Raw genomic sequence first — 26,892 nt, forward strand, 5'->3', positions numbered from 1 at the left:
ACTCAGATGGTGTATAATAAGGCTGCTGGGAGGTCTCCCATGTCTCAATAAAACTCTATAATAACAGTCAGAGTGAAAGGAGTGATAAGAGAGCAAAACCCAAAGCTGGGAAGAAAATCAATCCAGCTTTATCACACCTCCAATGGCTTTTCAGAGACATCCATGACACACTGTGAAATCCAATACAGGAATATGACAAAAACATAAGCATTACAGAAAATAATTGAACTCTTTTGGGGCGACATTTTACGTTCATAGTTGTCATAGAGTAAGACTTTACAACAGGGAGAATATTTGGAAAAGCAGTTGTGGATGGATTTGGTATAGACAGGGCATAAGAGTTCAGAGAAGGCTGCAGAATGTTTTCTATCACGCTGGGTGGATCTGAATACCAATGGCTTTAATCATGAGCTAGGAAACAGGATCATCAGCCCAAGCGGTGCACTGTGAATGCTCATCCCTGGCTGCCTAACAGGGAGGTGGTGTTTAAACTCAGGTGACAGCCACATTGAGTAAAACATTTGTTCTGAAAACATTTGTTCCGTTCCAAACACGTCTGGTGTTCAGACACTCAGGAATTCAGTCTTGTGGGGAAAAAAACACAACACCTCTGTCCTGCTAATTAAAGAGGATGTTCGCTCTGATCTTTCACAGGTACATTTTGAGATCTAAATGCGGGTACAGATATCAGACTGCGATTTGAAGACTATGAATGTAATGCAATGAGCTGTCTACAAGAGTGTGCAAAGCTGTATTCAAGGCAACGGGTGGCTACTTTGAAGAATCTCATTTCTTTAACACTTTTTTGGTTACTACATTATTCCATATGTGTAATTTCATAGTTTTGATGTCTTCACTATTATTCTAAAATGTAGAAAATAGTACAAATAAAGAAAAACCTGGAATGAGTAGGTGTGTCCAACCGTATGACTGGTGCTGTATACTCACATTCAGTGCATTCGGAAATTATTCAGAACCATTGACATTTTTCATATGTTGTTACGTTACAGCCTTGTTCTAAAATTGATACAATCATTTTTTTTTGTCTCATCAATCTACACACAATACCCCATAATGACAAAGCAAAAACAGGTTTTTAGACATTTTTGCAAAGTTATTCAAAATAAAAAGCTGAAATACCACATTTACATAAGTATTCAGACCCTGACGCTACAAGCTTGGCACACCTGTTTTGGGGAGTTTCTCCCATTCTTCCCTGCAGATCCTCTCAAGCTCTGTCAGGTTGGATGGGGAGCGTCGCTGCACAGCTATTTTCGTGGCTCTCCAGAGATGTTCGATCGGGTTCAAATCTGGACTCCGGCTGGGCCACTCAAGGACATTCATAGACTTGTCCCGAAGACACTCCTGCGTTGTGTTTGCTATGTGCTTAGGGACATTGTCCTGTTGGAAGGTGAAGCTTCACCCCAGTCTGAGGTCCGGAGCGCTCTGGAGCAGTTGTTCATCAAGGATCTCTCTGTACTTTGCTCCGTTCATCTTTCCCTCGATCTTGACTAGTCTTCCAGTGCCTACTGCTGAAAAAAATAGCCACAGCATGATGCTGCCTCCACCATGCTTCACCGTAGGGATGGTGCCAGGTTTCCTCCAGATGTGACACTTGGGATTCAGGCCAAAGAGTTCAGTCTTGGTTTCATTAGACCAGAGAATCTTGTTTCTCATATTCTGAGAATCCTTTAGGTGACTTTTGGCAAACTCCAAGCGGGCTGTCATGTTCCTTTTACTGAGGAGTGACTTCCATCTGGCCACTCAACCTTAAAGGCCTGATTGGTGGAGTGATGCAGAGATGGTTGTCCTTCTGGAAGATTTTCCCATCTGCACAGAGGAACTCTAGAGCTCCTTCAGAATGACCATCGGGTTCTTTGTCACCTCCCTGACCAAGGCCCTTCTCCCCCGATTGCTCAGTTTGGCAAGGCAGCCAGCTCTAGAAAGAGTCTTGGTGGTTCCAAACTTCTTCCATTCAAGAATGATGGAGACCACTGTGTTCTTGGGGCCCTTCAATGCTGCAGAAATGTTTGGTGTCCTTCCCCAGATCTGTGCCTCGACACAATCCTGTATCAGAATTTTACAGACAATTCCTTTGACCTCATGGCTTGGTTTTTGCTCTGACATGCACTGCCAACTGTGGGACCTTATATAGAGAGGTTTGTGTCTTTCCAAATCATGTCCAAACAATTGAATTTACAACAGATGGACTCCAATCAAGTTGTAGAAAAATCTCAAGGATGATCAATGGAAAAAGAATGTCCCTGAGCTCAATTTCGAGTCTCATAGCAAAGAGTCTGAATGCTTATGTAAATAAGGTATTTCTAAAAGCCTGTTTTAGCTTTGTCATTGTGGGATTTTGTGTGTAGATTGAGGAGGAAATATATTTATTTAATACATTTTAGATTAAGGCTGTAACGTATCAAAATGTGGAAAAAGTATAAGGGTCTGAATACTTTCCGAAAGCAGTGTACAGTAGAGAGTCAGGTTAGAGTTTGTGTCTACAGGGAAGATTTGAAGCACTCTCATCAACTCATGAATATAGTTCTGTTAAAGATGCACATTGCAGAAATAATTTCTGCAATTTCCTGGTTGCTAAAATCCCAATAGTTCACCTAATTGCAGCTTATGTGACAAAACAAACAAGTATAGTATAATGTACCACCTAAACCGCTGTGAAATATATTTTCCATAACCAAATATATAACATTTCAGTTGTTTGAGGCCGGTGTACAAACCCAAAACTAAAGGAAATAGAACAGATGTACTGCCTCTTAGACTTCAATGAGAATGACCCATCTATAACACGCATTTCAATGTGAATTTGGTCGGGTTGCCCAAAAAGTGACATTTTGCCGCTTTAACACCTCCATCAGACACATGCACTGAATGGAAATATGTCCTTCAAGTCAGAGAGGAAAAGGCTGTCAAGACTGCATGACATCACTCACTTAGGAGGGACAGGTTATGACCAAACATACCATCAGCAGTAGATCAAGAGCGATAGCTGAATGGAAGCCGTCTATGCCAGGCATCAATAATAGAATCATGTCAGGTAGATGGAAAAGTATTCAACCATGAATACCACTACAACCACGAGGCTTGTTCAGTAGTACTATACAATTTCTGTTTCAGGTTCAACTGGTTTCCATCAAACACCATTCTCCCTTGTCAACAACACAAAATCAGATTCTTTGCATGCCACAGACGTACAGCAGCATGTGATCCCTGCCCTGTCACTGAGGCTGTCACACAGAGCAAAGGTCCATAGTGCCTTAATTCATCACTACCCTCGTGTGCCTTCCAGACACCTCATGCCATCATGGCTCTTACTCCTGCCTTCCAGCAGCATGGGGATAAGGTCTCCACCACAGGGAGATGGAGATGGTTCCTCTCTACCTGAGCAACAGGGAGAATGGGAGAATGACTATACTCTGGTTTCAAAGTGTATGTTGGGGTTTAAGTGCTGAGCGATTAACAGAAATGTTGGTCATTTTGTGGTTTGATGCTGCTAGCACCATTTTGAAAAGGGGCATGAGGGAAGCCCTACAGGAAGAGCGCATGCGAGCAGGCAATGCTGAAAAGTCATCTTTAGACGTGTTGTACTTTTTTTAAATGGAGTTTTGTAATTGACTAAAACAAGCAGATAACAAGAAGATTGCATTTGAAAAAGGTCAAGTATTTGCTGTGAGCCAATGGGGTAACCTAGGTAACCACAGGTTGTTTTCCCCACAGGCGGACGGGGTCACACAACGTTCTATCTAATACAGACTGGGAGTATAGGCAGCAACTCTATAGAGATGAGATGATGACTTAGAATGAAATAAAAGTAATCAAATAAAATATGCAATATACACAATAACTGAAATTGGTCATTACATGGCATGACCTGTTTTATGACAGAGAGAGGGGGGGCTGGTGTGAATAACTTATGGTTAATAAGTGATGAGCAGTAATGGGAAGTCACCACCACCATTGGACTTTGTTATTTTAAAGATTCTATGTTACAGCATTCATCCCACATAGTGCAGAGTGCATTTAGTGTCTAATCTCTTTGGAATTGAAAACCGTGATTCTTTTTTAAATAATCGAACCGAAACCGAACCGACTTCAAAAAGCACAAATCGCTCAGCACTACATGCAATGCAACACCATTGATTGATTCTCACTTCCATTTAAAATGCAGGAGAAAGGCACAAAGCTCACTCCATGACTCACATGGGTGGGACGGTACAGGTCTAGACATGCCCAACAAATAAGATTATTCACAATGGACTGATACTAAAGGAATAATGAAGGCTGTGTCATGTAAGCAGCCGTGTAAATATAACTGGCAGTTATTTCAGGTTTACTAATTGTTCAAATGTCACCTTGCAAACAGACAGTAAATGCATTTCCATAATCCTCTCATAACCAGTACTGCAGGCATTGTTTGAGTGGCACTATTAATTTCCAACATAACATGAACATTCTCCTCAAGTAAACTGTAAATCAAATGCAGCCGTGCCATGGCGAGGCTGGGCATGTGGTTTATGATATGGATGTTGTCTCGACAGACACCCATCTACAGAGCGTCCCCTTCACATGATGGGAGCCAAGCAGCAGCAGTTGTCATGCAGTTCAGCCAGGGAGAAAAGAGGACAACCAGGCTGACAAGGGACAAGAGGCAACCATGTCAAAACAAAAACTGAGTATCTGTAATGAGCCGGTGCAGAGAGACCATAATGCTGCACCACCTGCACCATGCAACTACTGTACACAACCCCCGGCAGAGAAAGAGAGAGACACACGCGCATACACACACACACACACACACACACACACACACACACACACACACACACACACACACACACACACACACACACACACACACACACACACACACACACACACACACACACACACACACACACACACACACACACACACACACACACACACACACACACACACACACACACATCCACCGGGCCTGTCAAACCAGGTCAGGCCTAAATCACCACTACAGATGTAGGATCTTAATTTGTTCACAATTTTGTTGCTGAGAATTTTCCTGTACGCAGGAAATGCAGATGCGTTTTGTGATTTACATAAATGCACTGAAAACCCACACTAACACATGGTTATAGTAACAGTATTGCACTTTTCATGTAGCTTACTTTTGGCAAACTAATAGCTTAACGACTGAACAAGCAACATTATGGACTAAACGTTAAAATCCTGTTGCTGCAGGATTATTTTGCTATGACAATATAGGTCAAATGAAGATCCTACATCTGTATCCTTACTAAGCCACAGCTCAGAACACTCTGAGCAAATGTGTTCACAGGCCAGGCCAGAGGCAGCATCACTTATGAATATTCATAGCCATTCACTCAAGAATATCACAAACCGACATGGCATGACCTGTTTTATGACAGAGAGAGGGGGGCTGGTGTGTTAACGTTAATACATTTATGGTTTACTTATAACATATCACTACGCATTACACAATAAAAACGGCTATAAAACCATTCTCATCTCCTCTACTCACCCTTTACAAGTTCCTCCATCACTGAGTCAGTACCCCTATATAAACCGGTTTATAATCAGATCACAGCCAGAGAGGTGGCTCCACTGCTGAGTTAATGCATGTAGCTGAACTGTTTAACATATAGTGTTGTGTGGAGACCCACGTGTAAGAATTTGGGACTGATTAGCGTCTGTCTGTGCGTGTGCGTGTGCGTGTGCGTGTGTGTGTGTGTGTGTGTGTGTGTGTGTGTGTGTGTGTGTGTGTGTGTGTGTGTGTGTGTGTGTGTGTGTGTGTGTGTGTGTGTGTGTGTGTGTGTGTGTGTGTGTGTGTGTGTGTGTGTGAGAGAGGGAGAGAGAGAGAGCTCTGCATGTCAGCTCTATGAGTATGCCACTGCTGCTCATTGTCATCAACAGATCAGAGTGGATCCCACGGTGAAGATATCACAAACACTCACACAAGCACACACACCTCCCCTTCTCCGCCATGGGGTCTGTGGCTCTATGGGGAGCCTATGGGGATTACAACAAATTATGTAACCTCTTAAACACAGACGTTCTCTCAGGACATTGCTTTCTAGTTGCTCTTGGTAATCCCATGATCATAGAGCTAGAGGGGAGGGGCAGGTTTGGCGAAAGGCAGATCTGCATGTAGATGCTTGTTATGACAGAATGTGTTCTCAATAACCTAGTTAGCTACCGTGGTAAGAAAGGTAACACAGTCCCTTCACAAAGTATTTACACCCCTGACTTACGGCCACACAAAGGTTTTCCGCCGGGAAATTTGAGGCATTATTAGTGTTTGCCAAATTGTAAATGAGAGACTGATGAAGCGTGTACAGCCTGCGCAAAAAAAAACTAAGCAGAGTTCATGCCTTTCATTCAACTGTTTTTCAAATCATCATTAAAGTCACATTATGCAGCCTTACAATGTATTAAAATCAAAACATATAGCCCAACAAATGTAGTTTGTTAATAACTCTAAATTAAGCATATAGGAGTACCTATTTCTTTGTTAACAGCTCAACACAGAATAGACGCATGTGCATACTCCCTCAAATCGTTTGGAGACAACGTCCTTTGAATTTCATTCAGCTTTGTTCAATTGTATTCTTCATACTATAAATAATAATATAAATAATATAAAATATTCTAAGCCAATCTTGTCTGCTAAATTAACTTGTGTAGCCCACAGCTATTATGCAGAGCCAGATGAGGATCTAACATAAGGACAACTTGTCACGGATCCCTCCGGAACTTTCATCACGCACACCTGTCCCCTATTCCCACTGATTAGTATTTGTATATATGTGCCCTTTGGTTTCCATGGTCTTGTCGATTACTGTTACAATGTCCATTGGTGCGTGTGAGTACCTGTGCTGTGTGTTTTGGGCTTTCGTGCCCTTGTGGATTGCGCAGTTGATTACGGGTCTCGTCCCGTTGGTTAATCATTGTGCGCGTGTGTATTTATTCAAGGTACTCCTCGCTCTTTTGTTTGGGTTTCAACCCTGTGTTGTTGTTACGTGTTTGTTTGGTATTCGTCCCCGTACCCTTACACGGCACGCTGTAATTTGGGTAAGAAATTTTAAAAAACTATTACGCATTCCTGCACCTGTCTCCCGAATTATTGTTACCAACGTGACACAACTCAAAGTATGCTATTCTGTTCTTCTGAAATAAATTACATTTTCTTCATATCATATTTCTTCAGACCTGTCTAAAATAAATAATGGATTTATTGTGAAGGTGTAGGCTATATTACATGGATGTATTAGACTTTTTCAAATGTAGATGTTCGTTTTAACTAACGATCAATTACTATGAGAGCAGCAGTTCTTTGCTTGACAATTTTGTGACCTGCCACAGCCCTAGTTATGGATATGCTTGTAATTTTTCAGGATTAAAAATAAATGGAATGGAGCTAAACACAGGCAACATCCTAGAGGAAAACCTGGTTCAGTTTACTTTCCACCAGACATTGGGAGATGAATTCACCTTTCAGCAGGACAATAACCTGAGAAAAAGAAGAAACCCGCACACTGCTCTTGATAGTATCATTGCTCTTCTGACTAAGGCCTTGAGGCTGATAAATAAAGCTTATTAAAGAGCAGTGTGCAAGTAAAGCTTATGATACTATCAAGAGCAGTGTGCAAGTTTCTTCTTTTTTCTCATTTTATTCAACTGTTACCATGCACTTGCAAAAAAAGATAGCTCAGATGTGTGAGTACCTTTAGAATTTTAAATTAGCAGGACAATAACCTAAAACACAAGGCCAAATCTATACTGAAGAATTTGAAGAATTTCGAAAAGAACAATGGGCAAATGTGGAATAAGTCAAGGAGTATGAATATTTTCTGAAAACACTGTATGTGGCTGGACAACTCTGATCTGGGATTTGTTCAGCTCCATCACACAATCATGACTGCCATTTTGCTTAGCCCTGCCTAGGGTGGCTCAGTCTAAAGTACACTGTGAAAAGCCCAAAGTACAAAGAACAAATTCAGCTGGAGTATCCAATGCTGTACTCTGAAGGGAGGCACGAGGAGAGGAGCATCTTGTTGATTATGGGGGTTAGAGAAAATCCCAGAGCTCCTGGTCGTAAGGTTCTGGGAACCCATGTCGTCCTGTAAAGGGCTCTTCAGTCAGTCTGAGGGTCTGCCGCTGTTGCTATCTCGGCTCTGTAATGTCTAATTTGCATTTGTCGACACACAGCCAGTAAGGGAGGCCTAAGAGCGTGGTGCTGGCCAGCATTAAGTTTCCAGAAAGCCAACTGTTCTTTGGTCGCCACAGTGGGCGAATATTAAAACACCTAGATATTGTATAGAGTAGGTTGAATTTCTGCCGTTGATATTATTTATGGAGGGCACAGTTTGGTACTACATTTTATTAGCAGTATCCTTTTGTAAAAAAATAACTTCACTGCTCTCATTCATTGAGTACGTTTACATACACACTAGTAATTCAATATTAAACTGAGTATGGCTGAATGGCAAGTATGGCATTAGTCATGTAAACACCTCATTCTGCTTATGTATGTATGTTTTGTCTTTTGTTTTTTACCTCCTTTTTTTTGCCCAATTTCAATTACGATCTTGTCTCATCACTGCAAATCCCCAACGGGTTGGGAGAGAAGAAGGTCAAGTCATGCGTCCTCCGAAACATGACCCACCAAACCACACTCCTTAACACCGCCAGCCTAACCCGGAAGCCAGCTGCACCAATGTGTCGGAGGAAACATGGTCACTGTGATAGAACATTTAAACATTTTAAACAAACTATTATATTAACCTGACTATCCACAATAATCACATTGTTGTATGCATGTTACCATGCTCATTTTGTCCTTACCTGGGACTGACTTTGGCATTCATGCTATGACAGACTATCTATTTGAGGTGTCCGGCAATGGCCTGATCCACTGTTTTAGTGCTCAATGTGTGTGATGCCTGCCTGTATACACACACCCACAGACACAGACACAGAAACACAAACTTTAACACGGCCCTGGCACAAACCCTGAGAAAGCCATCTACACTCCCTGCCCCCCTCATATCGTCATTATCATCAATACAACACAGAGCTGTATCAAACTGCACACACACACATTCTCTCCATGGCTGATGTTAATGCCACCTATCAATTTTGCTTCAGTCAGAAACCTAAGCTGGTGGCTAATGTTCCTTTTAAAAGAGCACGGTAATTCAAATGTCCAGGCCCATTACCTGGGAGCGATTTAAAGGTGACCTGAGTTCATCTTCCAGTGGATAAACACCAATGAGGACAAAATAATAAATGCTGCTGAATGAAAAGTGACACTCTGGTCTGGGGTAGTTAGTCAGTAGTGGCTATTAGTGGCATCTCACATCTCTGACCCATGCTGAAGGGGAGAGTCAATGACTGTCTTTCCGAAGGCGGCTAGCGCTCACTGTTGCATAAAGATAGTGTCCATCATGAACGGGAGCGTTTCGGTCAGTAACTGTATTACCAGTCCCTAATAATGCAAACAACCAGTCAGATAATGACTCTCAACTGATCAACCACAACTCCAGAATGACACACACAATACATCTCTCAACCCAACCTAATGAAGACCAGCCCTGGTGAGCACACTTTATTATGTTGTTTATTCTAAAATACATAATGAATGATTGTGATATTTCAGTAAATTATTCCATTAGAAGCGAATGCACTGCTTCAGGACAAAGCAATGTGGTTATACGATAAGGTCGCGACAAGAGTAAATGGCAAATGCAATAGCTATTGGCCTTACCATCGATGCTGACTAAAAAAGAGGGAGAAAAAGACAGGGACTCTCTATATGACTGGCAAAATACTCTCACAATATCCCAAAATATCCCAAAATCATTAGTATTCAAACTCCTTGACTTTTTCCACATTTTGTTACATTACAGGCGTATTGTAAAATTGATTACATAAAAACAGTTCCTCCATTAATCTACACACAGTACTTCATAACGACAAAGAAAGAACAGGTTTTTAAAATCTTTACAAATGTATAACATTTATATGAGACTCCAAATTGAGCTCAGGTGCATCCTTTTCCATTGATCTTCCTTGAGATGTTTCTACAACTTGATTGTAGTCCACCTGTGGTAAATTCAATTGACCTGAAATTATTTGGAAAGGCACATACCTGTCTATAGAAGGTCCCATAGTTGACAGTGCATGTCAGAGCAAAAACCAAGCCATGAGGTGGAATAAATTGTCCGTAGAGCTCCAAGACAGGATTTTTAAAAATGTATTTTACTAGGCAAGTCAGTTAACCTCTTCAACCTATGGGGCCGCTATGTCATTATTGGATTTTAAAAAACGTGCCCGTTATAAGCACAATATTTTGTCACGAAAAGATGCTCGACTATGCATATAATTGGCAGCTTTGGAAAGAAAACACTCTGACGTTTTCAAAACTGCAAAGATATTATCTGTGAGTGCCACAGAACTCATGCTACAGGCGAAACCAAGATGAAACCTCAAACAGAAAATGAGCAGAATTTTTGAGGCTCTGTTTCCCATCGTCTCCTTATATGGCTGTGAACGTGCCATGAATGAGCCTAAGCTCTCTGCCGTTCGTCCAAGATGTCTGCAGCATTGTGACGTATTTGTAGGCATATCATTGGAAGATTGGCCATAAGAGACTACATTTGCCAGGGGTCCGCCCGGTGTCCTTTGTCTAAATTGTTGCGTAATCTTCAGCTGCAGGCATTTTGCCATGGGATTCTGAGGGGAAAGCACACTTCCACAAACTATATATCATTGAAGAGATATGTGAAAAACACCTTGAGGATTGGTTCTAAACAACGTTTGCCATGTTTCAGTCGATATTATGGAGTTAATTTGGAAAAAAGTTTGGCATTTTGATAACTGAATTTTTTTTTTTTTTGGTAGCCAAACGCACCAAACGGACCGATTTCTCCTGCACAAATAATCTTTCAGGAAAAACAGAAAATTTGCTATCTAACTGAGAGTCTCCTCATTGAAAACATCCAAAGTTCTTCAAGGGTAAATTATTTATTTGAATGTTTTTCTGGTTTTTGTGAAAATGTTGCCTGCAGATGCTAACGCTAAATGCTAACGCTAATGCTAAATGCTAGTTTTGCTATGGTTGAGAAGCATATTTTTGAAAATCTGAGATGACAGTGTTGTTAACAAAAGGCTAAGCTTGAGAGCTAGCATATTGATTTCATTTCATTTGCGATTTTCATGAATAGTTAACATTGTGTTATGCTAATGAGCTTGCGGATAGATTTACACAATCCTGGATACAAGTTTTTTTAGTAGCTAAACGTGACGCACAAAATGGAGCGATTTCTCCTAAACAAATAATCTTTCAGGAAAAACTGAACATTTGCTATCTAACTGAGAGTTTCCTCATTGAAAACATCCGAAGTTCTTCAAAGGTAAATTATTTTATTTGAATGGTTTTCTGGTTTTTGTGAAACTGTTGCCTGCTGAATGCTAACGCTAAATGCTAAATGCTATCAATAGCTATCAATACTGTTACACAAATGCTAGTTTTGCTATGGTTGAGAAGCATATTTTTGAAAATCTGAGATGACAGTGTTGTTAACCTCATAGTCCGACCCATCCCCCATGCGGTCGCATTACTACAGCCTCAAGCTCATTACCATAACGCAACGTTAGCGATTTCTAAAAATCGCAAATGAAATGAAATAAATATGCCTGCTCTCAAGCTTATCCTTTTCTTAACCTCTTAGTCCTACCCACACCGTATTCGGTCGCGTGATCATAGCCTCAAGCTCATTACCATAACGCAACGTTAGCGATTTCTAAAAATCGCAAATGAAATGAAATAAATATGCCTGTTCTCAAGCTTATCCTTTTCTTAACAATCCTGTCGTCTCAGATTTTCAAAATATGCTTTAGAACCAGAGAAAATCAATAATTTGTGTAAGAGTGGTGATAGCTAGCTTAGCATTTAGCGTTAGCATTTAGCACGCAACATATTCACAAAAACCAGCAAAGGGATCAAATAAAATAATTTACCTTTGAAGAACTTCAGATGTTTCAATGAGGAGACTCTCAGTTACATAGCAGATGTCCAGTTTTTCCTGAAAGATGCTTGTGTAGGACACAACGTTCCGTTTTGTTACTATGCATTTGGGAAACTAACCGAAAATTCAGTCACCTACACGTCAAACTTTTTCCGAATTAACTCCATAATATCGACTGAAACATGGAAAACGTTGTTTGAATCCATCCTCAAGGTGTTTTGTCATATATCTCTTCATTGAAATGCCATTCCTGGAAGCCTGCATTGTTCTCAGATTCGGATGGAAAAATACTGGTACCTGACTTTTGTATTTCCACACAGACACCGTGTGGGACCCTGGTAAATGTAGTCTCTTATGGTCAATCTTCCAATGATATGCCTACAAATACGTCACAATGCTGCAGACACCTTGGGGAAACGATAGGAAGTGTCCGTTCATTCCTGTCGCATTCACAGCCATATAAGGCGATCATGGAAAACATGCCATCAGAAATCCTGTTGATTTCCTGGTCGCTCAAACATCTTGGTTTTGCCTGTAGGTTGTGTTCTAAGGCACTCACAGTGAAAATCTTTGCAGTTCTGGAAACGTCAGAGTGTCTTCTTTCCAAAACTATCAATTCCAAGCATAGTCGAGCATCTTTTCGTGACAAAATATTGCGCTAAAAACGGGCACGTCTTTTTATCCAAAAATGAAATACTGCCCCTAGAGTCTTAACAGGTTAACAATCCTGTCGTCTCAGATTTTCAAAATATGCTTTAGAACCAGAGAAAATCAATAATTTGTGTAAGAGTGGTGATAGCTAGCTTAGCATTTAGCGTTAGCATTTAGCACGCAACATATTCACAAAAACCAGCAAAGGGATCAAATAAAATAATTTACCTTTGAAGAACTTCAGATGTTTCAATGAGGAGACTCTCAGTTACATAGCAGATGTCCAGTTTTTCCTGAAAGATTCTTGTGTAGGACACATCGTTCCGTTTTGTTACTATGCATTTGGCTACCGAAACTAACCGAAAATTCAGTCACCTACACGTCAAACTTTTTTCCGAATTAACTCCATAATATCGACTGAAACATGGAAAACGTTGTTTGAATCAATCCTCAAGGTGTTTTGTCATATATCTCTTCATTGAAATGCCGTTCCTGGAAGCCTGCATTGTTCTCAGATTCGGATGGAAAAATACTGGTAGGTGACTGGTAAATGTAGTCTCTTATGGTCAATCTTCCAATGATATGCCTACAAATACGTCACAATGCTGCAGACACCTTGGGGAAACGCTAGAAAGTGTCCGTTCATTCCTGTCGCATTCACAGCCATATAAGGCGATCATGGAAAACGTACCTTCAGAAATCCTGTTGATTTCCTGGTCGCTCAAACATCTTGGTTTTGCCTGAAGCTTTTGTTATAAGGCACTCACAGTGAAAATCTTTGCAGTTCTGGAAACGTCAGAGTGTCTTCTTTCCAAAGCTATCAATTCTAAGCATAGTCGAGCATCTTTTCGTGACAAAATATTACGCTTAAAACGGGCACGTGTTTTTATCCAAAAATGAAATACTGCCCCTATAGGACTAACAGGTTAACAAAAGGCTAAGCTTGAGAGCTAGCATATTGATTTCATTTCATTTGCGATTTTCATGAATAGTTAACGTTGCATTATGGTAATGAGCTTGAGGCTGTATTCACGATCCCGGATCCGGGATGGCTCGCCGCAAGAAGTTAAGAACAAATTCTTATTTTCAATGACAGCCTAGGAACAGTGGGTTAACTGCCTGTTCAGGTGCAGAACGACAGATTTGTACCTTGTCAGCTCAGGGGTTCGAACTTGCAACCTTCCAATTACTAGTCCAATGCTCTAACCACTAGGCTATCCTGCCGCCCAAAACAAGATTGTGTTGAGGCACAGATCTGGGGAAGGGTACCAAACCATTTATGCAGCATTGAAGGTCCCCAAGAACACAGTGGCCTCCATCATTCTTAAATGGAAGAAGTTTGAGCAATCGGAGAGAAGCACCTTGGTCAGGGAGGTGACCAAGAACACGATGGTTCTAGAGTTCTAGAGCTCTAGAGTTATTCTGTGGAGATAGGAGAACATTCCAGAAGGACAACCATCTCTGCAGCACTCCAACAATCAGGCCTTTATGGTAGAGTGGCCAGACGGAAGCCACTCCTCTGTAAAACGCAAGACAGCGAACTTGGAGGACTCTCAGACCATGTGAAACAAGATGACCTGGTCTGATGAAACCAAGATTGAACTCTTTGGCCTGAATGCCAAGCGTCACGTCTGGAGGAAACATGGCACCATCCCTACGGTGAAGCATGGTGGTGGTAGCATCATGCTGTGGGAATGTTTTTCAGAGGAGGGACTGGGAGACTAGTCAGGATCGAGGGAAAGATGAACGGAGCAAAGTACAGAGAGATCCTTGATGAAAAACTGCTCCAGAGCACTCAGGATCTCAGACTGGGGCGAAGGTTCACCTTGCAACAGGACAACGACCCTAAGTACACAGCCAAGACAATGCAGGACTGGCTTCGGAACAAGTCTCTGAATGTCTTTGAGTAGCCCAGCCAGAGCTCAGACTTGAACCCGATCTTAAAATCTCTGGAGAGCCCTGAGAATAGCTGTGCAGCAACGCTCCCCATACAAACTGACAGAGCTTGAGAGGATCTGCAGAGAATAATTGGAGAAACTCCCCAAATACAGGTGTGCCAAGCTTGTAGCATCATATCCAAGGAGACTCGAGGCTGTAATAACTGCCAAAGGTGCTTCAACAAAGTACTGAGTAAAGTCTGAATACTTATGTAAATGTGATATTTCAGTTGTTGTTGTAATCAATTTTAGATGAAGGCTGTAACCTAACAAAATGTTTTTTTAATAGAAATGTGCAAAAATGTCTAAAAACCTGTTTTTGCTTTGTCAATATGGGGCATTGTGTGTGTGGATTGGTGAACAACGATTTAATCGATTTTAGAATAAGGCTGTATGTAACGTAACAAAATGTGGGGAAAAATGAAGGTGTCTGAAAACTTTTTGAATGCACTGTATATCCTATTCCTGTGTGACCTTTCCCCCTCTCCCTCCCTCTATCCCTCCCTCCTCTGTCTCTTATTGTTCATTAAACAGTGACATTGTGACCTATGTCGCCACTGTTACACGTAATTCCCCAGGTACTGGAGGACTGGGATATCTCAGAAGCCCCAGCTATGCCCCAGTGCTTGAATAACATTTGATTTGATTTGACAGGGGCTGCTGATGGACAGGAGTTCATCAGCCAATCATCACACCTATGGTCTGGTTCAAAAATAACCAATTCAATCTTACATCAAGTAAAGATAGGCATCATTTGTTTCTATGGAGGATGCTTTGTGCCTGTAAGTAACATTGTGAAATGTTTCTTTGTTCCTTTTCTGTGACTAAGAATACAACCAGTCCCATATAGAAGCAGCTCCAGTAAATTCACACACACTGTAGATCAAGCCATCTGTCACTGTCAAATCTTCACACAGAAGCTATAACCATGAGCCAATCCCGACTCAGAAGCTCCAGCCATCATCCATTCCTAAAGTAGAAGCTGTAGCTGTCAGCCTATCCTCACAGACTATAAGCCTCCTTTCCCTTATGTTTTCTATTCCAAGGCAATGCTGGAGAGTGAGAGCAGGACCAATTTAATTATGGTGGGACTAATGAGAGCACTAGGGACTACAATGTGTTTTAGACATTACAGATTTACTGTAATACCACCACCACGCAACACACACACAAACACACACACACACACACACACACACACACACACACACACACACACACACACACACACACACACACACACACACACACACACACACACACACACACACACACACACACACACACACACACACACACACACACACACACACACACACACTGGGGAGAGTACGGAGAGTAGCTTCCTTGCCTAAATTAATTATTGAGCACTAGGAGTAGGGTTGGGATCGACTTCACGCTCGTTTGTTTTCCAGTTGTTCTGTGCATCCCCCTCTCCCCCCTCACCGCTCCCACATACACACAAACACACACACACCCCATTGCATGTGAGACTGGTGTGTTCTTAAGTGAGAGGTTTAGATGATGTCTCCTGAGAGCTAGATGATATGGGAAGGCCTGTGATGTAGGCTAGCTATGTAAGGTTAGGTGAGCCAACAGTGAGGGCTGAGCAGCTGCCTACGGCTCTGATGGCAGACGGTAAAAGAAGCAGAAACAGAAGCAAAAAGAGGAAGTGATGTCATGAAAACACATTGTAACAAAATAAAGCAAAAAGACCAGGATATTTAAAGAATAGTATTTTGTGTGATTTTGTGTGTTTCCGGTGTCCATGGTGATTGTAGTAGACTACAGAAGAAGTGCTCCTGCAGAAGAACATATCCCACGCATTCAGCGATTATTATTACTTTGCCTTCTCCTCGTTGACACGGCAACCACTTATTTTCCTGAACAACTGGTTGCTGGCGTACAATTTATTCTCTCAGAACCACCCAGATGAAAGCAAATAGGGGGGGGGAAGTGTGTGTGTTGGTGTGGGGGGAGAAGAAAAGAAAGAGAGATTGAAAAAGAATGAGAGAGATACATAGAGAAAATCATTAATGAGGAAAGGTTGAGCAGAGTGGGATGCTTTGGGCATGGTGAAACACAAACTAATTGTCATGCTCTAGTACTGCGACAGCGGCAGCTCACTTCTTAGTTTCTGACAGGCTCACGTGTCCCTCTGTTGCACGGATGCTGGTGATTAGTGTTAGTGGCCTGCTGGTGATAGACTGAACAAGGATGTGACAAACATGCTATTTGTAGAGGATTAATTTGACATACTGGGCCCATCACCTGCTGCTAGGAACACAACACAAGCCCTATCAAATGTGTAAAGCGTTCCAAAATCCTGTTGCCAAAAAGCATATAACTGTACTGGGCCTGCAGGAACTTTTCACATCATGTTGACTGATGTACATATCTAGGCTACTAAGCTCTACTTCTCCGATGTCAATATTGCCTGGAGTTCTCTGTGCCACTGCTGACATATTTTGGGAGACTGGCTAGCTCAGCTCTGTACTCTCTCTCCAACTAGAACAGGAGCCAGATGTTTCTGCCTAACCAGGGGGCCTCTCAGCTTGTGTTCCCTCCAGTTTTCTGGCAAGCGACCGACCCACACAAATCTCATTCTGATGACAAAGCAGGGCCTGTCAAGAGGAGGACTCTATCGAGACTGGAGAGCCACTTCCCAGATATGAGTTGTGCATTAGCGCGATTAACCCACGCCCACCATCTCTATTGCATACCATTACAGGGTGCAGGATTGGATCCACTTGGGCCTCCCAAGTGGCGCAGTGGTCTAAGGCACTGCAGCGCAGTGCTAGCTGTGCCAATAGAGATTCTGGGTTTTGATTCAAGGCTCTGTCGTAGCCGGCCGCGACCGGGAGACCCATGGGAGGGCACACAATTGGCCCAGCGTCGTCCGGGTTAGGGGAAGGTTTGAACGGCAGGGATGTCCTTGTCACATCCCGCACTAGCAACTCCTGTGGCGGGCCGGGCGCAGTGCACAATGACACGGTCGCCTGGTGTACGGTGTTTCCTCCGACACATTGGTGCGGCTGGCTTCCGGGTTAAGTGGACATTGTGTCAAGAAGCATTGTGGCTTGGTTGAGTTGTTTCGGAGGACGCACGGCTCTCTGCATTCCCCTCTCCCAAGTCCGTACGGGAGTTGCAGCGATGAGACAAGACTGTAACTACCAATTGGATACCATGAAATTGGGGAGAAAAAGGGGTAAAAAAAATACAAATAAGGATTGGATACGTTCCTCTATATTGGTGTAATCAGCAGGTAATGTGAAATATGGTTACGTGTGTGAAAGACAGAGGCTGCTACACTGCCTTCAGCACAGTGGGACCCACTGTAGACAGACACAGCATGCACATCATTACATAGATTCTCTATTGAATAATAGCACACATCACAGGAGGTTGGTGGCACCTTAAATGGGGAGAACTGGCTCCTGGTAATGGCTGGAATGGAATGGTATCAAATACATCAAACACATGGGATGTTTTTCAAAATGCATACTACCGTGCTCCGAGCACGCAAAATTGAAGTATGTGAGGGTCAAATTATGTAAAACGGAGGGCATTTCTTGAATGCGTACTCCATTTGTACATATTTTGAAGCATTCATCGATGCAAGCTTCAATGGAAAGTATGCAAGAAATATGATACAACCACGTAAAAAAAACAATGCAACATTTCTTGAAATCAATGGCAGCCATTATTCTAGTTGAAATGAGAGAATATACACTCCGACTTCGGAATGAAATGTTGCCTATTCACATCTCATATGTTGGCTGACTACAATATTTTATCTTGATATGTTAATAAATACATGCTGTGTTAATATTGGCATGTTTATCTGCCTACGTACTGTAGATCGTATGCCCATAATTAGTTAATACGGCTAACTGGCTAGATACTACTCTTAGCTAGCTACAAAGAATTGTTAGCTAGCATACCCAAGAAGAATTGACATCTATCTTGCATAATATTAGTTTTAGGTCATAGTTTTTGGTCACTATCTGGATAGCTACATTATTACGATTCACATACAGCTAGCTTATAGTTATGAATTAAAACGGTTGCTTTGTGTACAGTGGCAAAGAAAAAGTATGTGAACCCTTTGGAATTACCTGTATTTCTGCATAAATTGGTCATAAAATGTGATCTGATCTTCATCTAAGTCACAACAATAGACAAACACAGTCTGCTTAAACTAATAACACCAAACAATTTGACATTTTCATGTCTTTATTGAACACACCATGTAAACACTCACAGTGCAGGGTGGGAAAAGAATGTGAACCCTTATATTTAATAACTGGTTGATCCTCCTTTGGCAGCAATAACCTCAACCAAACGTTTTCTGTAGTTGCGGATCAGACCTGCACAATGGTCAGGAGGAATTTTGGACCATTCCTCTTTACAAAACTGTTTCAGTTCAGCAATATTCTTGGGATGCCTGGTGTGAACTGCTCTCTTGAGGTCATGCCACAGCATCTCAATCGGGTTGAGGTCAGGACTCTGACTGGGCCCCTCCAGAAGGCGTATTTTCTTCTGTTGAAGCTACTCTGTTGTTGATTTACTTTTGTGTTTTGGGTCGTTGTCCTCTTGCATCACTCAACTTCTGTTGAGCTTCAATTGGCAGACAGACAGCCTAACATTATCCTGCAATGTCTTCATAAACTTGGGAATTCATTTTTCCGTTGATGATAGCAAAGCAGCACCACACCATGATGCTCCCTTTACCATACAGTTGGGATGAGGTTTTGATGTTGGTGTGCTGTGACTTTTGTTTCTCCACATATAATGTTGTGTGTTCCTTCCAAACAACTCAACTGTGGTTTCATCTGTCCACAGAATATTTTGCCAGTAGCGCTGTGGAACATCCCAGGTGCAGTTTTGCAAAAATTGTTCAACAATGTTTTTTTTTGTACAGCAGTGGCTTCTTCCGTGGTGTCCTCCCATGAACACCATTCTTGTTTAGTGTTTTACGTATCGTAGACTCGTCAACAGAGATGTTAGCATGTTCCATCAGGACTACCTGGCCTGATAACTCCTTGCTGACCCCAGTCCACCTGGCCGTGCTGCTGCTCCAGTTTCAACTGTTCTGCCTGCGGGTATGGAACCCTGACATGTTCATGTTCACATGTGCTACCTGTCCCAGACCTGCTGTTTTCAACTCTCTAGAGACAGCAGGAGCGGTAGAGATACTCTGAATGATTGGCTATGAAAAGCCAACTGACATTTACTCCTGAGGTGCTGACCTGTTGCACCTTTGACAACCACTGTGATTATTATTATTTGACCCTGCTGGTCATCTATGAACATTTGAACATCTTGGCCATGTTCTGTTATAATCTCCACCCGGCACAGCCAGAAGAGGACTGGCCACCCCTCATAGCCTGGTTCCTCTCTAGGTTTCTTCCTAGGTTCTGGCCTTTCTAGGGAGTATTTCCTGGCCACCGTGCTTCTACACCTGCATTGCTTGCTGTTTGGAGTTTTTGACTGGGTTTCTGTACAGCACTGTGACATCAGCTGATGTAAGAAGGGCTTTATAAATACATTTGAATTGTTGATTTGATTTGATTCCAGAGATTTTGGTAAGTCTTTAGCTGACACTCTAGGATTCTTCTTAACCTCATGGAGCATTCTGCGCTGTGCTCTTGCAGTCATCTTTGCAGGACGGCCACTCCTATGGAGAGTAGCAACAGTACTGAACTTTCTCCGTTTATGGATAATTTGTCTTACCATGGACTGATAAACATCAAGGCTTTTTTTTAACCCTTTCCAGCTTTATGCAAGTCAACAATTCTTCATCTTAGGTCTTCTGAGATCTCTTTTGTTCGAGGCAAGGTTCACATCAAGCAATGCCTCTTGTGAATAGCAAACTCAAATTTTGTGGGTGTTTTTTTATAGGGCAAGGCAGCTCTAACCAACATCTCCAATCTTGTATCATTGACTGGACTCCAGGTTAGCTGACTCCTGACTCCAATTAGCTTTTGGAGAAGTCATTAGCCTAGGCGTTCACATACTTTTTCCAAGCTACACTGTGAATGTTTAAATTATGTATTCAATATAGACAAGAAAAATACAATCATTTGTGTGTCATTAGTTTAAGCACACTTTGTTTGTCTATTGTTGTGACTTAGTTGAAGGTCAGATCAAATTTGATGACCACTTTATGCAGAAATCCAGGTAATTCCAAAGGGTTCACATACTTTCTCTTGCCACTGTATATCTCTATTGCCATTGTCCTGGAAGATGGTTCAGAGAATGGGTAAGTCCATATGTCAATAGGGCTAGCTAGCCATGACAAATGTACATCTACCTTGCATCATATTAGTTTTAGGTCATTTTTGTCTGTTTAACTAGCTGGAGAGCTAGATTATTACAATTAACATAATATCTAGCTGATAATTATGAAGTAAAATTTTGCTTTGTGTATCTCTTGTTTTGTCTATTGTTGCTATTGTCCTGGCTAGAAGAAGGTTCAGTAAATGGGGAGGTGAAACCTGAGATAACACGGTAGGGAAAGTGCGAGTCCTTCTCAAATGTAATGTTTTATGCGTTCTTCACACTCTTGTCTTCACAAGAACGTCCTCAAGAGAAAGTCGTCGGAGAATGCCCTTGGAGCACAGTAGTATGCATATTTAGAAACACCCATGGTTTCCATGTGTTTGATGCCATTCCATCCGCTCCTTTTCAGCCATTATTATGAGCCGTCCTCCCCTCAGCAGCCTCCACTGGCACACATGCCATCTAACATAGGTTCTAGCCTTTGGCTCTCTGTGCTATTTTACATAACAAAGTGGGTTATATGTGTGTGAAGGATGCCTTATGGCTCATTGGTGTTGATGATGCATTAAATAGTAGAAGCAGGCTGAGGCCTTCGTTAGCTCCATAACTACAACTTCCATGGAGACTCCTCCTGTCCTCTCACAATGCCTCCTCAGTCACACTCCTCCACATGAGCACCACTACCAATGTTTTCCAGCACAGCTTTGCCCTACTACAGTAGCTACTTTAACCAACATGTAGGCAGGTTCATTAGGATTCAACCCTTCTCAAACAGCCTAATTCATACTCAGAGGTGTTCCCACACAAAAGTGATTCATACTACACTCCCAACTCCTCCTCCTAGCTCTTCCTCTCTGCTGTCAGCAGATAAAAGAAGTCCACCAGCTCCAGGTTCCAGAGGAGAGAGAGAAGAGGATCCTGGGAACAGCAACAGTAGAACATCTAGTGCACCAATCTCTGTCAGCTCCCTCTGCTCTCTCCTCTCCCGCCAACTATTCGTGCTGTGCCACAGCTTCCTGGTAACAGCTGATCCTCCAGGCCCATCGCCACCACACCACCCTGTACCGCACCGCCCCCCATCAGCGTGGAGGCAGTAACACTCACTGCCTCAATAATGCAAGAGATGTGAATTTAAAATGAGCTTACCGTGCAGGAAACACTGTGTGCGCATGTGTGTGCATCTATGTGTGCAAAGACAAAACACACAGGCGCACGGCGCGATTGTACACACAGGCGCACACGATTGTACACACGACACACACACACATACTATTATAGCATAAAATTACATATACATATCATACAAAAAGCTGTTCATTATGAGAGTTTTGACCTTTATGGCAGCAAGTACATTTCTATGGAAGAGCCTCCACAAGACAGTTCAAGCCCTCACTGTGACCCATCATATGTATGACTGATACAATTCACGGACTGGTAAAGAGTTAACTCAGGTTGTTGTTGCTGCTGGTGATTGGTGAATTTGAAGTAGGGAATAAGGAATATTGCCATCACTACAAGCTTAAGAACAAAAACAGCACAGTGTGGGAGTTGAGCCTAGATCCAAAGGCTGGGCTGATTCCTTCTCCCTCCCATGCCCTTTATTAATCATCCTTGGTTGGTGGGGCATAGAGCGTGGTGCGAGGAGCTTTAAGTTGTGCAGTGGACACACACACTCACTCTCCCAAACATAGCTGATCTTCAGGGCTACTGGCCTGGAGGCCTAAGACTCAGTCTCAGTTGTTGTTTAGATATTCCAGTTCAAATACACAACCACAAGCCAGTCATCCCCTTCCTTTATACCAGATAAACAGACAGCCAACCTTCCAGTCTGGCTGACCCATGAGGCCCTACTCCTCAGAGTGCATATAGACTGCAGAAACCAGGGTTCCAATAGGATCATAAGAAAGGAACTCATGAAACCAGCATATAGCCTTTAAGAGGCAGTGGTAAGGACCATGTCTGTGGAGGGGGTTAAATGACAGACACATCACTGTTTGAGGTCATGTCATATCAATGGCAGATGTGCTTCTGTCAAATTACTTGCCATGCCACTCCTATCGCAACCAGCAATATGAGTGGCATTGTCATTTATCAATAACACAATACAAAGGGGATTTCTCTGAGGGCATAAGAACATTAAATCAGACTTGACCAACACCCAAAGCCGAATGGGGTATGTGATGAGCCCCAGAAAGTGATGGACACTGACTCCTCCGCATGATTCTTGTGTAGTCATTCAACAAAGACACTACAACACATTCAACAAAGGGCACTACATTGTGTTATTGCATGGTAGCTAGAATAAGCTGTATAATAACCTTGCACTATAAGTATGCACATTCATTCTCTGAGAGAAAAGGGGTTAGAATAAATGGTAAATACCCCCATAAAAGATATGTACTTACTTACTACAGGACATCTACACAGGGTATTGGAAGACTACTCTACAACTGGTAGTTGGTAGACTACTCTGGCATAGAGCGTATGTTAATGTCAAGCGAGGCCAAATTTGCATATCAAATACTTGATGTAAAATGGCACAAAAGTTAAAGGAAAACGAGGGCGCACCTGGTTTGACAGTCTTCAAACGAATGGGCTCCCGAAAGTGGCGAATGACTGCATGCGTGTCGCGGTTTGTAAGTCCACTGATGGGGGTTCCGTTGATCTCCAACAAAACGTCCCCAAAATAGGGCATTCTCCCGACGTGGCACACCATCACATCCAACTTCATCTGGCCCAAGTAAGGGAACTCTCCGTGTTCGGCACCCCCCAGCACCTCCACCACATTGCCGAATTCTCCGAGGCTTCCCCATGACACCGCACACTCCTGCACCTTGCTGGACCAATGTTTCTTCTTTTTCAGCGTTCTGGACATACTGTATCCTTTTGATGTTGTCTGTCACTGATCTGAAATTGTCTGTTTGGTTTTGCTTTGTTTCACAAGCACTAAAGCAGGAGCAAATATGGTCGAACAAAGACTTCTAATCTCGAGTTATTCCCTGGTTCTGGTCGGAGTTTCATTTCTCTGTTATAATTGATCATTCACTTTTGGGAGCCAGCCTGCGTCATGGATGAGGTATTCCCGGTGATGTGTAAATAAATGTAATATTGTCCAGGAATAAACCACAGTAATCCTGGAGTAGCACCACTGTCAATAAAAACCAGTACGAGCACCCCAGTAGCTGGCTGTGCCACTGAAAGTATGTCCGTTGCAAAACTCCGAGTGTTCTATGTGCGTAAAACAATAAACAAGAAAGCAATACAATGTCTAAATTAATGCATAAATGCGTGTTAGCCTCCCCATCACCCTATCAAATGTTCTTTTTTCTTTTTTCCGAAACCTTTGGCTGTAAATAGTCAAAACAAGGTATCCACTCACCTCACCATACTGCGTGAGAGACAAATCTGCTCGGAGATTTAGAATCGTAAACCGTACAGTGCGTCAACGAGAGTGCCTTTATACCTGTGACTAGACTAACATAACGACGACACGAGCCGTTTTCTATCGTATCATTCACTTAATGGTCATTTATTATCGTTCCAGGTGGTAGTTCGGATCCTACGCGTTTTGATGTAGTGACAACCGCGACCCCATCCGTCGCCACAGGTTTAAACACACCTGGCACCGTGGTAGCACCAAGCGAGATGCGTGAATCTCGAAACGCCCAGATGTCACTGCGCGTCGTTCAACTCAACCTTTTCGGCAGGCTCCATCCTTCGGTGTATTGTAGCAGAATGAACACTGAAAAGTCTTGCATACACAATATAGTGGGTCACTTTTAGCAGGCTTATATAATAGTAGCCTACATAACTCAACTGTATAATAGCGTATAACCTTTGGTCAATACACAATTTGCCACAATAGAATCCAACGTATTAAAATATTAAAATAAAGGCTATAAACCTGGGGTCTTTACACTTTTGCCTGCCTCCCTGGCAAACAGGTGACCCCCCATCATATCTTATCAAAATTATTTTCACGCCTTGTCTTACCAGGTGAATGATAATGACAAAATATTTTAAAATTAATAGATTTGGTAAATCGTTTTTCATTATTTTCACCTCCCCACATTATTATTGGAGGTCACACTTTATTTGGATAGTCTGGATTGTCCATCTGTAGTTATACTATCTGTTGATAAACAAATGCTTGCTTGCTAAGTATATAGTTAGGGTTAGGATAAGGGTTAGTAGATAGTTGACATGTTACTGATAGTCTGTAGAGCATCTACAGATGGACTATCCAAATAAAGTGTTACCTAATTGGAAGAGGAAGTGTAGACTCTAACATAGCTTAGAAAGGTAACTCAAAACACATTTTGAGTAGCTGTTTAGCTGGTTAAAGGGAAAATACACTCAAATCCATATTTAGGTCATTTTTTAAATTAGCCTAGTGTTAATACAGTCCCAAAATGTTTTGCATGTCAGCAGTCAAGATTTAGGACCTTCAAGAAGCAACGTGTCACTTGCCACATCATCATCTGTATCAACAGTGGAAAAATTAGTGGATTTTTCCTTTAAACAAAAGTCAGCCATGTGTTTCAAAAATGTATGTTCAAGTCAAGAAAGATTACCAGCAGCCAGCAGCACTTCCCGCACTGGTAGCCTATTATTATTCAAAGCAGATGTCAGATACCTCAGTGAGTATAATTTGCTTCAATGAGTGTCATTTGTATAATCATTCCAAACGAAATATGCTCCTCTTTTCTACTGTAGTTATGTTATTCAAATATTTATTGTTGCTAGCGATATTCGTACAAAATAGATGGAGAAAAAATCCCCCCTGGTTGAATACCCCTGCTATAACAGTTTGCTATAACAGTTTGTATATATCACGTGTTACCAATATAGATATAAAAAAAATTCTGCATGCTTTCTCTCAGTAGTTATTGCATGGAAGAATGATTTGGGTGAAGATGAGTCCTGTTATAGATAACAGGGAACTTTAGAATTCCAAATATAGCCTACACGGTTGCTGTTAAAACGCATTCAAATTGGGAGACCAAATTGCTTATAATCTTTTACAAATTGTCTAATATTCTGTACACGTCTCTACAGTGCCACCCTCTGACTATTATATATCACTTCGACCCAGCAGAAGTGGAGCGGTAAAGGCATTCAAATCATTCCATTAAAAATCATTTGTATACAGTAAATTCTGTTTAATCTGAGACTTTATTGGCCTTCTCCGTGATACACAGATATTTGCCAAACTAACAGGGATAGTCCAATTCAACAGAAATAGGCCGAAATCAAATTGCTGGCATTACAATGTATCTCGAACTCACCTATTAATTGCCGAGAATAGTCAGAAAATCCAGACACCCAGAAATGTATGAATTTACCCTCTGAAATGCAGACTATGCTGTGTGACATGTTCCAAAGAGCTTGCATCTGCATACCATAATTTATTTGGATGAATTATAAAAGGGTGAGATCAGATGTGTGTTTGACTAGTGAGATGATGCCACCCTAGACATTGTATTGAAAAATTCATTGATTGATGGAGGGTGGTGAGCAGCACTGCCTTGATTATGCCTTTGATTAGGTTAAGGAAAAGACAAACTCACACCCAGTTCTGTTGTACAACCCTGCACACTTCAAAGCACTAAGACTCAATCGATTAGTCAAAAATCAGATAAACTTCTCCACATACTTTGTTCAATATCAGCATGATATGCCCTAAAAGCGGCTGCATACGTATGTTTGGTTTGCCGCAGAACGCAGCTACGCGAAGCGAACGTCGGTTCCGAATTAATCTAAGAAATCAGGAAATCTAATTAATTTACGTTTTTGCCAAGGTCTTAGAATAAGATGTTTGGTGCATTATTTCTCAAGTGAAAACACGTGCATGAAAACTAATATAAACTAACACTTCAGTGAAGTATTCCGTCCATAGTTCCCACTCAACTTGTCCTGTTGACTAATCACAGACGAAGGCAACCAAACCCCCAAAACTCTGCCGAACTCCAACG

The 26,892-nt window shown here is 41.9% G+C and overlaps 1 protein-coding gene across 8 annotated transcripts in view; it reads right to left on the bottom strand.

Annotated features, from left to right (window-relative positions):
* LOC124031401 (membrane-associated guanylate kinase, WW and PDZ domain-containing protein 3-like) overlaps nucleotides 1-24,613 on the bottom strand; it is a 155,175-nt gene extending 130,562 nt beyond the window's left edge. For all 8 annotated transcript variants that reach the window (XM_046342600.1, XM_046342595.1, XM_046342599.1 and 5 more), the window contains exon 1: nucleotides 23,486-24,613. In XM_046342600.1, coding sequence (XP_046198556.1) covers nucleotides 23,486-23,792 — 307 coding nt within the window. In that variant the 5' untranslated portion in view covers nucleotides 23,793-24,613. The remainder of the gene's footprint in view (nucleotides 1-23,485) is intronic.
* Nucleotides 24,614-26,892: the final 2,279 nt, after the last annotated feature.

Source organism: Oncorhynchus gorbuscha, linkage group LG03 (genome assembly GCF_021184085.1).
Source record: "Oncorhynchus gorbuscha isolate QuinsamMale2020 ecotype Even-year linkage group LG03, OgorEven_v1.0, whole genome shotgun sequence".
Taxonomy (NCBI): domain Eukaryota; kingdom Metazoa; phylum Chordata; class Actinopteri; order Salmoniformes; family Salmonidae; genus Oncorhynchus; species Oncorhynchus gorbuscha.